This window comes from Berghia stephanieae, chromosome 1, assembly GCF_034508935.2.
Source record: "Berghia stephanieae isolate SIO BIC M18660-M18661 chromosome 1, UCSD_Bste_1.3, whole genome shotgun sequence".
NCBI classification, from domain to species: Eukaryota; Metazoa; Mollusca; class Gastropoda; order Nudibranchia; family Aeolidiidae; genus Berghia; species Berghia stephanieae.
The window spans coordinates 75888636-75901641 of NC_088360.1; the positions used below are offsets into that span (position 1 = coordinate 75888636).

General features: G+C 36.2%; 1 protein-coding gene and 1 long non-coding RNA gene across 2 annotated transcripts; one reads left to right on the plus strand and one right to left on the minus strand.

The window, feature by feature from the left end:
• Nucleotides 1-261: 261 nt before the first annotated feature.
• Nucleotides 262-12680, plus strand: LOC144964563 (uncharacterized). The gene is made up of 4 exons (XM_078898995.1): nt 262-324; nt 3435-3505; nt 11674-11899; nt 12146-12680. The coding sequence occupies exons 2-4, from the start codon at nt 3480-3482 to the stop codon at nt 12335-12337; spliced, it is 444 nt and encodes a 147-aa protein (XP_078755121.1). The 5' UTR covers nt 262-324; nt 3435-3479; the 3' UTR covers nt 12338-12680.
• Nucleotides 6002-8583, minus strand: LOC144964555 (uncharacterized). The gene is made up of 2 exons (XR_013643872.1): nt 8341-8583; nt 6002-7170 (listed from the first exon to the last, which is right to left on the minus strand). It is a non-coding gene; the product is annotated as an uncharacterized LOC144964555 (long non-coding RNA).
• Nucleotides 12681-13006: the final 326 nt, after the last annotated feature.

Sequence of the window (13006 nt, forward strand, 5' to 3'; positions counted from 1 at the left end):
AGAGGAATATATGCCAGATATACAATTTGTTACACAGCAGTATGTTTTAAAGCCCACCACAAAATGTCAATTTGATCTTATCTATTTTCAAAAATTATTTTTAGTGTCTTAAAATATTTCAAAATGTATAATAAAAATGTTAAGAACAGTTTATTAAAATAATCAAATGATTTATTGTATCAAGGAAAATCGACGGCTTTTTGCCACTGTTTAGCAGGTTGGTCAATAAAGAAAGATAACTCAGAATATTAACCGATTATAGCAGAAGACAGACACCAGAGGATACGGACAAATTGTCTTTTGAGCGAATAGCAAGTTTGCTGTGTATTTTACGCTTCGGTTTAAGTATCTTATAGCTTAAGCATCTTTAACATTTTTCATGATTTTGTAATGTCGACTTATATTTTTAATATAAAAATCCGGAGAGATATTGCATGGGTTTTGTGATTCAGTTCATGACTGCTTCAGCTTCACTTCAGTTCAGACTCGGACTTATTCTACCAAATTATTTTATTTATCTATCTAGATATCTATATCTCTAATATTTTAGTTTTCGAAGAACAAAGTCATTTATTAATGTATGGCGTTCAACTTGGTGTTATCCAAGCTGACGATGTGGTTGTGTACTATTGCACTTTCCCGATAAGTGGAAAGATTCATAAAGCTCATTAAAGTCATTCCTCGGGTTAGAGAGTTATTTTTGTAAAGATTCAAATTTCATCACAAAAAAAAAAATAAAAATAAAAAAAATGTTCTTCAATTCTGAATCGTATTGGGCAATCAGGTGCATGTTTTCGCTACTATCAACATTTTAAGGGTTTAATTCAATGTTCGATGTTCCAGATACTGTTTGGGAAATCCTGGCGTAGTATCATGCGCTCATATACTTTGTACAGTATGCAGGGGAGGGATATTGGTCTGTAGCTCTTACTGCTATTGGGATCTTTTCCAGGTTTAAGTAGAGCTATCACTCTTACTTGTCGCCAAAGCTTTGGTATTGTGTACGATTCAACACAGTTTTTGATAAGACTTCTAGTAACCATGTTTTTGTTGAGGGACCGAAATGCTTTATAATTTCTGCAGTGATGCCATCAAGACCAGCTGCTTTACCGGGTTTGGAGTGTTCAAGAGCTGATTCCAATTCTTCGATGCAGAAAGGGGCTACTTCCTGTTCACTTCCTTGGGCGATCTTTTCCATTTCCTTTTTCATTTCCTTAAGCCTGCCCTTTTCTCTGTATGTTGGTTTTCCACTTTTGATAAGTTAATTTGCTACATTGTTTGGTGTCACAGCTGCAACCCTGGTTTGTTTGTTATTTTCTGTATTTAGTTTTTTCATAGTTGACCAGGCTTTCTTGCTGTTGTGGGTCATGTTTGTGCTGGTTATCGTTTCCTTCCATCTTTCTGATTTTGTTTTGGCAATGGAAGTCATTAAGGTCCACCAAGTTGGACAGTTTCTTCAGCAAATGGATCTGTTTCGTATGCCTCCACATACTGTTTATAAAGCTCCCTGCTGTCTTGCTTTAGGCATGGTATTATATAGGATTTCCTGCAGTCTCTAGGTATGTGATTTTTGGCAATTCTCCAAACAAGCTTCTTGAAGTGGTCGTTGTTTTTGGGAATTGGATCGATGGTATTGATACTGTCAGAAATGTTCCCACTTTGCCTTCCGAAAATTTAATAGACATAGATATAGAAATAGAAGAGTGTCCAGTGGAACAAGTAAAGGAGTTCACGTACTTGGGGCAGTTGGTAACATCCGATGCAAAGTCTGACAAAGAGATCAGGAGACGAATAATGCTGGCCAAAAATGCGTTCATGAAACTAAAGCCAATCCTCAACAACACAAATATCTCCATCAGAACACGAATGAGATGCACCAAATGCTATGTGTGGTCCATTTTCTTTTATGGTTGTGAAACGTGGACACTAACCGCACAGACAGAACAACGTATTGAAGCTTTTGAGATGTGGACGTACAGGAGAATACTGAAAATACCTTGGACAGCAAGAAAAACAAACATCGAAGTCCTCGACCTAATGGGCCAAAAACAAAAAGAACTTCTTTTGACTGTGAAGCACAAAAAGCTGTCATATTTTGGACATATGTGAAGACATGATAGTCTCGAAAAAAGGATAATGGAGGGAAGAATTGAAGGAAAGAGGGGCAGAGGAAGACAAAGGAAATCCTGGACAGATGGCATCAAGGAAGCTACAGGACGGCGCATGGCAGACTGTAACGAGGCTGCAATGGACCGTGAAGGATGGAAGGCCATGACATCCGACCTCTGGAAAGAGATGGAACCCGGGTAAGGTAAGGTAAGAGGTTTGCTCTCACGGGGTCTAATGACTGGTCCTACCTCAATGGTGATAGGTCTGTACTGGGATTTTGGTATGGGGTTGCCGACAGATTTCTGAAAGTTTTGGAGATGTCTGGAAGACACACATGCAAGGTCTGGGTTTTAGCCTCTTCTCCAGCAAGCGCTTGAAAATGATGGTTTGTCTTTTGCGTCATGGAGGAGTGTCAGATTATATTGGTCAGCCTATTCCTCAACAGTATCTCCATCTTCGTTGTTATCACTGTATCCCCATTTGGTGCTGTGGCTGTTAAAGTCACCTATCACAATCATTGGTTTTTCACTAGTGGTGAATGTAACTGGCCACTTGAATGGTATTGGTGGAGGTTTGTAGACAGATATCACATTGAAGTGTCTGCTTTCAATTCTGAAAATTTCCACCTCACTTACTGTCATGTCCTGGCTGTATGTCAATATTGATTTGTCTTTGACGTAGATAGCACTACCGTGAATATCACTGCCATGTTTTATGACTAGGTGCATTCCAGAGATGTTTGGTGCCACGGTCTTGTGCGTCCCTTGTAGACAGAGTATGTTTGGCTTGAGATTGGTAATTCTATCTTTGTTGATGACAGTCCTTCTGCATTGAAGCTAACGATCTTAAAGTTGTCCATAGTGAGGGCTGAGGGACCATTATAAAATTAAATGAACGAATATAGTTTTTGCTTATTTTACATATATTTTGAGTTAGAAGGGGTTTTTGTAATATTTTTTGTGATCTTTACAATCGTTTTATGATAAAAGCTTACAAAGAATAATCCATTCCATTTTTAAATTGTCCAAAATTGGTCTGTTTTGTGTCACCCCTTTACTCGTATGCAAATATTTGATACAATATAAAGACAAACACCAGCTGTTCCACTAATTCATGAAAAACAATGTAATCTTTAAAAATTAGTATGCATTGTTTAAATTTTCTAAATGGAATCTGGTCTTATTTCATCACCAAATTTTTCCGCATAAAATTAAGATGAAAAGGAAATTGGCACAGTTAATAAAGAACACAGATATAATAAACTGAAAGAAAATGATGCCTTGATCACACTTAATGTTTACTGAATATAATATCCTTTTTTTCAGAGCCAAGTGATGTGCATATTGATAATTTGCTTATCCCAGTGAAGAATGGAAGATATTTCCCACTCAGAAAAGTATGACTCGTTAATCGGAAGAATTAAATCATGTTTTTTAAAAAAATAATGAATTCCCAAATCAAGCCCATATCTTCAAAAATATTTTTCTTTTGTATTTATCAAGGTTTAACTTTAGATGCAATATAGAAAATAAACTGCAATTTAAGATGAAAAGTATTTATCTAAGAAAAATATTCTTTGGCTGCTGTGTTAGTCAATTCAAAGATTTATTTTAGTTACGGTTCTGCAAAGTTCAAGAAGTTGATAAGATAAGGTGACAAATAAACAGGACTGCAAAAGCATAGCTGACAACAGACCTGGCATTTACTGTTGATTCATAATCATCATCATTATTATTACCAAGGACCCAATGGTGCTCAAGTAATCTGTCTCTGTCCAAACTCCCTAACATTTTCTTTTATATAGTGTGGTCAATAAAAGTTATGTACATTCGAGAGATCAATTTTAATGAGTGTCACAATGATGATTTGTAAATTAACAATAATTTGGTCTGTGCATGATTTATCCAACTCATGTTACTGCAAATTGAGTTTTTGAATTTATATAGTACTTCATGGCATCCAAGCGCACTGCAAGATCTTGATTAAATCACATTAAATCGCTTCTATGGACACACATGAACAAAAGCAAATAAAGCACAGAAGCAATTCAGTTTATTGAAGATGTAAAAAGAAATGAATTTCACCTAATATTTGAAGCTTGGTATGAAAGGGTTTTGAGTGTGAGGTGCTGATAATAGGATTCCACAGTCTGACGTCACGTCCGCCTAGCAACGAATCGGCTGGCTCTAAACAAAAAATCCGTGCTTGGTCCGGGAAAGGAATAATTGGAAAATCGCTAAAAAAAAAACAATTTTTATCTTAAATATGGTCCAGTGTTTTGTACCAGATTGTCTGCACCAGTCAGAGAGTCACTCCTGCAAGTTTTACAGATTTCCAAATGAGAGGCAGACAAAAAATTGAAGAAAAAGTGTATCACTTTAGTCAGGTAAGCACGCACTCCTCGTCGAACATTTGATAGAGTTCGTAGTCCAGATCTAGGTCTAGTTCTAGCTTACGTAGACCTATATTTTATGATTAAAGTGTACAGTTGCACGAAATTATAAATAAAAATACATTCCAAACTAGGTTTTTATTGAAGTTGAAGCAAAAATGATATCTCAATCTACACGTTTTGATGTTAAGGCTGATAGATAAACTGAATGAGAGTTCAGTTCTACTGATAAGTGATAATTTTTTTAAAAGGAGAAAAATAGAAGAAAGAGAAGAAAATATTTGTTAAAATCTTACTTTAAACTCGATACCTTTATGGCAAAATGAAAATAAATAAATAAAATATCGGAACCTCTCCCCCCCCCCCCCCCCTCACGCAGATATTTCTCTCTCTCTCTCTCTCTCTCTCTCTCTCTCTCTCTCTCTCTCTCTCTCTCTCTCTCTCTCTCTCTCTCTCTCTCTCTCACAAACACACATACTTTCCTCTTTTTTGGAAAGTTTCTCTGATTCTGCCATGCCTCCCCTCCCCGACAGCCGAGGTGGCAACTCTGTGTGAACAAAGCAAGATGGCGACAGGGACCTCTCTCCTTTACCTGTGCCCGATTGTTGACACTCCAAAGTTTCCATCACCGCACTGTCCAGTACAGTACTGACTGAAATAAAGAGAAAACGCCAGTCTTGCCACACTCAACCCCAAGATCAACTTTAACTGTGTAAATTTAAGAATTCATATTTTTATATACCTAGTCAAAATCATCAAAAGAAGTAATGAGGAAGTGCGACATTTTGCTGAATGTGCGATTTCATAAAAGACAGGCGAGAGACCCACCAGTAACCTAGACTCTTGCACACCTTTGATTTATCATGCATTGAGCTGGTGTCAAACAAGATAGTCTAAAACAAGGTAGCCTACTTATCAAATAATATACCCAATATGCCCAACAGAATTATTGGGTTTTTAAAAAATCTTTTCTTTTCAGGAGAAAGGACAAAAGATCCAATATCATCATCAAGAGTGTGTTCTTGTCACTTCAGAGATGGTGACAAAGCCAACCTCCCTGAATTGTTTGACAGAAATAAAAATAAATTGTTTCCATCAGAGCCAGAAAGAAAGAAAAGAAAAGTGACACAAGGAATTCCCACCCCATCTCAATTGGCACCAACATCAAGAAGTCCACCACCACCACCACCACCACCACCACCACATCATCATCATCATCATCATCATCATCATCATCATCATCATCATCATCATCATCAGCTCAACTCTCTTCATCATCATCACAAAGTCCCACCTTTAAAAAAAAACAGATTCCTCATCATCATTATTTTCCTCCTCATCATCATCCTCATTATCTTCTCCCTCATCATCATCTCAACTCTCGTCACCATCATCGCAGGATTCCATCTTTAAAAAAAAAACAGATTGTAGAACAAGTGAGGATACTTTAAATAGAACAACAAATTTAATTCAAGAACAAGAAATTACAGACAAAAATAAGGAAATAGCTAGCTTAAAAAACCCCAACTTAGTTAGATTCAACGCACTTACACTGTTTCAAGCCTTACAGAAAAAGTTCTTCGAATGGAGACAGGTGTACATTGTTTTAAAATATTTGATATTATTGTTCAATATGTTGAGTGCTTTAGAGGTAATCTTATTTATTATAGTGGGTGGGAAGTTCAGGAAGAGACAGTTGCATTAAAAGACCAAATTTTCATTACACTTATGAAACTTAGACAGAACTACACTAACCTATGAAATTTCACAATTGTTTAGCGTTTGTGAAAGTACTATAACAAATATTATACAAACTTTTATTCATGTTTTACATAAGCCATAAGCTTCTCTTTGAAAATGTTATGAAGGTTACATGCCCTTCTAGACATAAAAATAAACTATCAGCTCCATCATCATTTTTAAGATTTCCAAATTGCAGAATGATCATTGATTGTACAGATGACCAAATTGCTATTCCTAAAGAAATGGATAACCAACGGTTAACTTATTCGTCTTTTAGGTCCATGAATTCTGTTAAAGCTCTTGTTGGTGTGAGTCCAAATGGTGTGATAAATTTTGTTTCTAAACTTTATCCAGGGTCTGTCTCGGATAAGGTCATTGTACAAAATTGTGGATTACTAAAACTTTTAATTTTAAGCCCTGGATATTTAATTTTAGCAGATAAAGGTTTCCTGATTCAAGATATTTTACCTCAAGGAGTAACTGTAAATATCCCTCCCTTTTTACATAATAAATTTACTGAAAATGAGATTTTATTAACAAAAGAAATTGCTTCATGTTCAGAGGGCTAATGAAAGACTAAAAATGTTAACATCCTCTCATATATTCCAACCATGTTAAGAGAAACATCTGATATTATTTTTCAATTAGTTGCAGCACTTGTCAATCTCCAGTCTCCTCTTATTAAGGAGACTGCATTTTGTTAGCTTTGCCATTTATTTTGTACAACACACATATTTTGTTCATCACCATCAAATCACCATTCAAAATAATGGCTTTGTAGGTCACCCATACATGATTTTACATGATAAACATGACAAATTATGGCATTGCTGTATCAATGTATGTTCAATGTCATTAACATTGTTAAATAAAATATGACAAATTAGTTTTGGACTGAATCAACCCAAGTCATCATCAAGATAGATCTGTGGAAGTAAAAGAATAAAAGATTCAAATTTAGAGCTGCGACCATGCTCAATAGGCAAAAAACAAACAAACTAGTAAAACGTCTGTTGTGGTCGTGTGGTATGACACTCGCTTTCAGATCAGAAGGTCCTGGGTTTGGGTCTCGCTCGGCGCATAGTTGAGTCCTTGGAGAAGGCTCTTTACTCACAATCTCTCACCGTACTCAGGTGTCAAATGAATACCTGGCCGTTAACAGCGTTGTCTCTGTCCGAAAAAATTGTAATATCGCCTAACAGGCATCATGTCCCGTCTTACATGTTAAATGTTGCTGTTGGCCAGGGACCCCTTGTAAAGCACTTTGAGCACATTTAGTGGATATTACGCTATATAAAAGCTCAATTAAAAAAAAAAATTAAGTGGTTCTTTCATTCATCTTGCTTTGTTGATAAAGGGGAAACCCGAAACGTCTATTTTATCTGTTTTCGTATGTTAAATTGAAGTTCACATTCAATTTCACAATGTTATTGATTTCTTCGAGTTTCAAGCTGCAACATTTACATTACACCTTAACCCAATAGGAAGTTTAGTTTACCGTGACTAACACTGGTCTAAATAAATAAATAAGATTCCCTTTATTCATCCCATAGAGGAAATTTATCTCTAGGGTCTATTCCCAGGGAAGACTGGAATAACCGCGGTGCAGCGCCGCAAATTGAGCTAGGGCGAGGTGACTTGCTCAAGGCCACACAGCGCAGCGGCGGGTGAACGAACTCGGTACCTTTTCGTACCGCTGATCCACGCTGCCCCTATGCCTACCACATGAAGTATGATAAAATGTCTAGCGTGATTGGTGATTGTGATGCTCATATATGAGTATATAATAAAGGTTACAATACGATACTAAATAGTATGTAGTATCTAGACTATAGTCAATAGCAACGAAAATTAGCGAAGCAAGACCCTCAAAGACTCTCTCTCTCTCTCTCTCTCTCTCTCTCTCTTCTCTCTCTCTCTCTCTCTCTCTCTCTCTCTCTCTCTCTCTTTCTAACTAAAATCGAACGTTAACAGTAAAATATTTCCATTGGATAAACTAAATCTGCCTAAACTCAAAGTAAACTGATTATTGTCCAACAGTAGTTTTACGGGGATGTGAGATTTGAGAGTGAGAGTGAGAAGACGAAACGACTTACCTTCACAGAATACTCTTTATTCTTCGTGCTGGCTTGAACTTTGCCGAACATCATGCCATCTGAGTAAGTGAAAGTCAAAACATGACCTGACTGATGATGATTTTCACCTCGGGAGACACTTTTATGCTCATTGGAGAAGTATTTCATAAGGGCGGTGATGGAAATAAAGTTAGTGTCAGCCATTTTTCTCGATTGTTTAGAGCCAGCCGGTTCGTTACCATGCGTTGCTGCGCGGGATGACGTCACGACTTTTGAAGACTATTGAAATGATTGTTCATAAATGATGTGTTCAAAGTTTCACATTTGATAATTTTTTGATTTAGATGTAATTTAGGAATAAAGATATCTCTTTAAATAAATGAGCTTTTATATATCACAATATATATATATATATATATATATATATATATATATATATATATATATATATATATATATATATATATATATATATATATATATATATATATCATAGAATTAAACGAATGAGAATACGTACGAAGCCTAAAAAGTGTCCACCAATGAAAGCATTCAGCGCCATTTTGTTGTTGGCTGAGAATGTAGTAATTACCATTCATTCGGTATCTATGTCAACATAACGACACAAGAAAAACAACAAACAATATCAAAATCCACAATAAAATGTTTCAGAACTGTTGCGTATATTTATGGCACAACGAAGCTGTCAAAAAATGAAGTTAGAGAATGTGTGTAATCATGTATTATAATAACCTGTAATGTGTTTTCCAACCACCACATCATCTACTACTACAACCACCACCACAATATCATCACTAACACTACTACTACAACCACCAGCCCCACATCATTATCACTACCACTACTACTACACCACCACCAGCACATCGTCATCACTACCACTACTACTCACCACCAACCACATCATCATCACTTACCCCACTACTACCACAACCACCAATCACCTACCACTACTACAACACACACCACTACCACAACCACACACATCACTACCTCAACTACTACAACCACCACCACAATAGCATCACTACCACTACTACTACAACCACCACAACCACATCGTCATCACGACCACTACTACTACAACCACCACCATATCATTACCATTACCACCACTACTACTACAACCACCACTACCACCATATCATTACCATTACCACTACTACTACAACCACCACAATCACATCGTCATCACTACCACTACTACTGCAACCACCACTACCACCATATCATCACCATTACAACTACTACTACAACCACCACAACCACATCATCATCACTACCACTACTACTACAACCACCACCACATCATCATCACTATCACTACTACTACAACTACAACCACCACCACATTATCATCACTACCACTACTACTACTGCAACCACCACCACCATATCATCATCATTGAAATATTTTTTTTTAAATTGAGCTTTATATAGTGCAATATCTACTAAATGTGCTCAAAGCGCTTTACAAGGGGTCCCTGGTCAACATTTAACATGTAGGACGGGACATGACGCCTGTTAGGCGATATTACAATTTTTCGGACAAAGACAACTCTGTTAACGGCCAGGTACTCATTTTACACCTGAGTACGGTGAGAGAATGTGAGTAAAGAGCCTTTTCCAAGGACTCAACTATGCGCCGAGCGCAGGGCTCGAACCCAGGACCTTCCGATCCGGAAGCGAGTGTCATACTACTAGACCACATAGCCGCATCATTACCACTACTACTACAAACACCACCACCACATCATCATCACGACCACTACTACTACAACCACCACCACCACCACCATATCATTACCATTACCACTACTACTACAACCACCACCACATCATCATCACTACCACTACTACTACAACTACAATCATCACCACCACCACATCATCATCACTATTACTACTACAACTACAACCACCACCAACACCACATCACCTCACTAACACTCAGTACTACAATCACTACCATTAGGTTTTGGAGCTTTACTTCATTTGAAATAAGGAAACTTCGGAATTGTATTTGGCATTGTGTTTATATATCATAATATAATTCTAATCAGTTATCTATTTAGAACTAGATACTATACAATATGTATGCCAAATACCACCCCAATTCCCCTTTCTTGTGTGCGGGAATTCCTCTTTCGGCATTGAAATTGAGTGTGAGAGAGTCATCACTACACACATAAACAACAGAAACAATTTAAAAACAAGACTATGACACGCAACCACTCACACACGAGGCTATACTATTTATCCTTTTCTCTATATAGAATAGGACAAGACAAACAATAGCTTGACTCTCGCTACACTTCGCATTGATGTTTGTCGTCTCACGAGTTCAACTCTCGGTCGACCTGTCAATATTCCTTTTTGCCTCGGACGTAATCATTAATAGAATGTTGTGTGGTTTTGACCGTGAAGAAAACCTTAAGAAGTCACATTTATATCATTTTAGAGAGATCGTTTTGAATAATTTTGAGTTAAACGAGCGAGCAGCAACTTGTTTTCATGAACGGCCGATCAGCGCTTGTTTACTATAGTAACGCGATTCCCAGCCAACATCAAAATGGCGGATATTTTTCTCATCGAGGCCGCTGGTTTGTTAGCCAATAAGAGCACCGTACGGTTTCCATTGGGTAAATTCCTTGATATATATATATATATATATATATATATATATATATATATATATATATAATATAATATATATATATATATATATATATATATATATATATATATATATAAATATATTTATATTCACTAAACGTGCTCAAAATGCTGTACAAGATGTTTCTAGGCAACAGCAACACTTGACATATAGGACAAGTCATGACGACTGTAAAGTGATATTACAATATTTTTTCAACGAAGACAATACTGTTAACGGCCATTTACTCATTTTACGTCTGAGTATGAGAGAATTTTAGTCGCTCAAATTGGGATTCAAACCCTGAACCAACGATAAATGAGTGTGTCATGCCCCAAGACCGCAAAGCAGAACATTTAGTAGGAGGGAATGTTAGTGTTTATTACCTCATAAAAAAATAAAATGGAATATTTAACATTCACAAAGAGCCTTATGTAGGAATTGGGATGGTGGTATGAATTTTCTGTCATGAATGTCTCAAGTTGATCAGTTATGTTTAGTGTGCGACTCAAGTAGAGCATAACGACTGATATAGATATTTTTAAAGAGTAACAAATACAAACATTCTTTTATTTTTAGAGTTCGTTTTCATGTCTTAAATTAAGCCTTATCGTTCACCTGAGATATTACATTATCCAAATAACAAATACAAATTCTCTATTTTTTTAAATTAACAGTTTCAAAGATGGAGGATATCAATCCATGATTCAACAAATGCATTGTGAAGGAGTTGAAAACCAAACAGTTGATGATTTGAGTATAAACATTGGAGGACCAGGACCGGGTCAGATGTCTCGGGAGGAGATTGAAAATTCGCTTGAACAAATCTATAAGCAGCTTGAAGAAAAGAGGAAAGAGGATATAAAGCTTGTTGAAGAAGTTTGCATTGAGATTATGGCACAGGTTAGTGATAAATTCAAGTACCGTAAGAAAATAATAAGGCAGATTTTCAGCTCCAGTGTATTGATAGATATGAGTGGTGTTGACGTTTCAAGTACATTACCATTAACAATGTGTAGGATAATAAATAAGACTGGTCACAAACGTCATTTCCAAAGTGTTGTAAGTCATGGTAATTGAGATGTTATCAATTACATTTGTAGTAAGAGACTTGTGTTAACTTTGTTTTCTTCCTTTTATTACTTTCAGGCAAAGAGATCTTGCAACATTATAGAACATCAAATGTTTCTGATGCATGAGAGAAGAACTACAGAATTAAATGAGGAGGCGCAAAAACTTGTTAATATCCTCGAAAATATTAAACGAGCAGAGAGAGAACTGGAAGCTTCACGGGATTCTTTACAGTGTTTGTGTCAGGAAATACAAAAATCCATTGTTTGAATGGTAATGCTATCATGTTTTTTATTGATAACTTTGGTCTTCTTTCCTCGATGGATGGATGATGAACAGATAGAAGTGTTTTCTGAAAATCACCATGACATTGTTTAAGTCGTACAGGAATGCTGGGAAACCTTATAAATTCCTTTTGATACTGTAAACAACAAAATGACAGACAAAGTTGAATCAAAGAGTAAAATAAGTCAGGTATTTATTGGTCAACAGCAGTATTTTAAAAGATCAAAAAGCTGCAAAGAAAGCTGTGTCTATTATACCATATCATAATGTAGGGCCTTATAGGTTATATGACCATGCCGCTCTATTACAATGACATTCTATATGTAAGATCTAGAAAAGTAATAGTAATAATAGTAATAATAATAATAATATATATATATATATATATATATATATATATATATATATATATATATATATATATATATATATATAGCGAAGTGAATGAGTGGTTAAGGCATTGCACTGCGATCCGGATGACCCGGTTTCCTTGAGCAAAATTATTAACCCCCAATTTGCTCACTTGGACAACATGGGTGATTCCTGTTGACATCAGACACCTTGTTTGATGAGTTATCTGTATTCCTTCATGGAATGCCTAGGCGACGATATCTTATAATATCGTGGCGAAAAAGGCATAATTTATATATATAT

Coding starts and splice junctions, on each gene's coding strand:
- LOC144964563 (XM_078898995.1), top strand. CDS start 3,480: ATGGAAGATATTTCCCACTCAGAAAA. Junction 3,506..11,673: donor GATATTTCCCACTCAGAAAA/GTATGACTCGTT, acceptor TTAAATTAACAG/TTTCAAAGATGGAGGATATC. Junction 11,900..12,145: donor GCATTGAGATTATGGCACAG/GTTAGTGATAAA, acceptor TATTACTTTCAG/GCAAAGAGATCTTGCAACAT.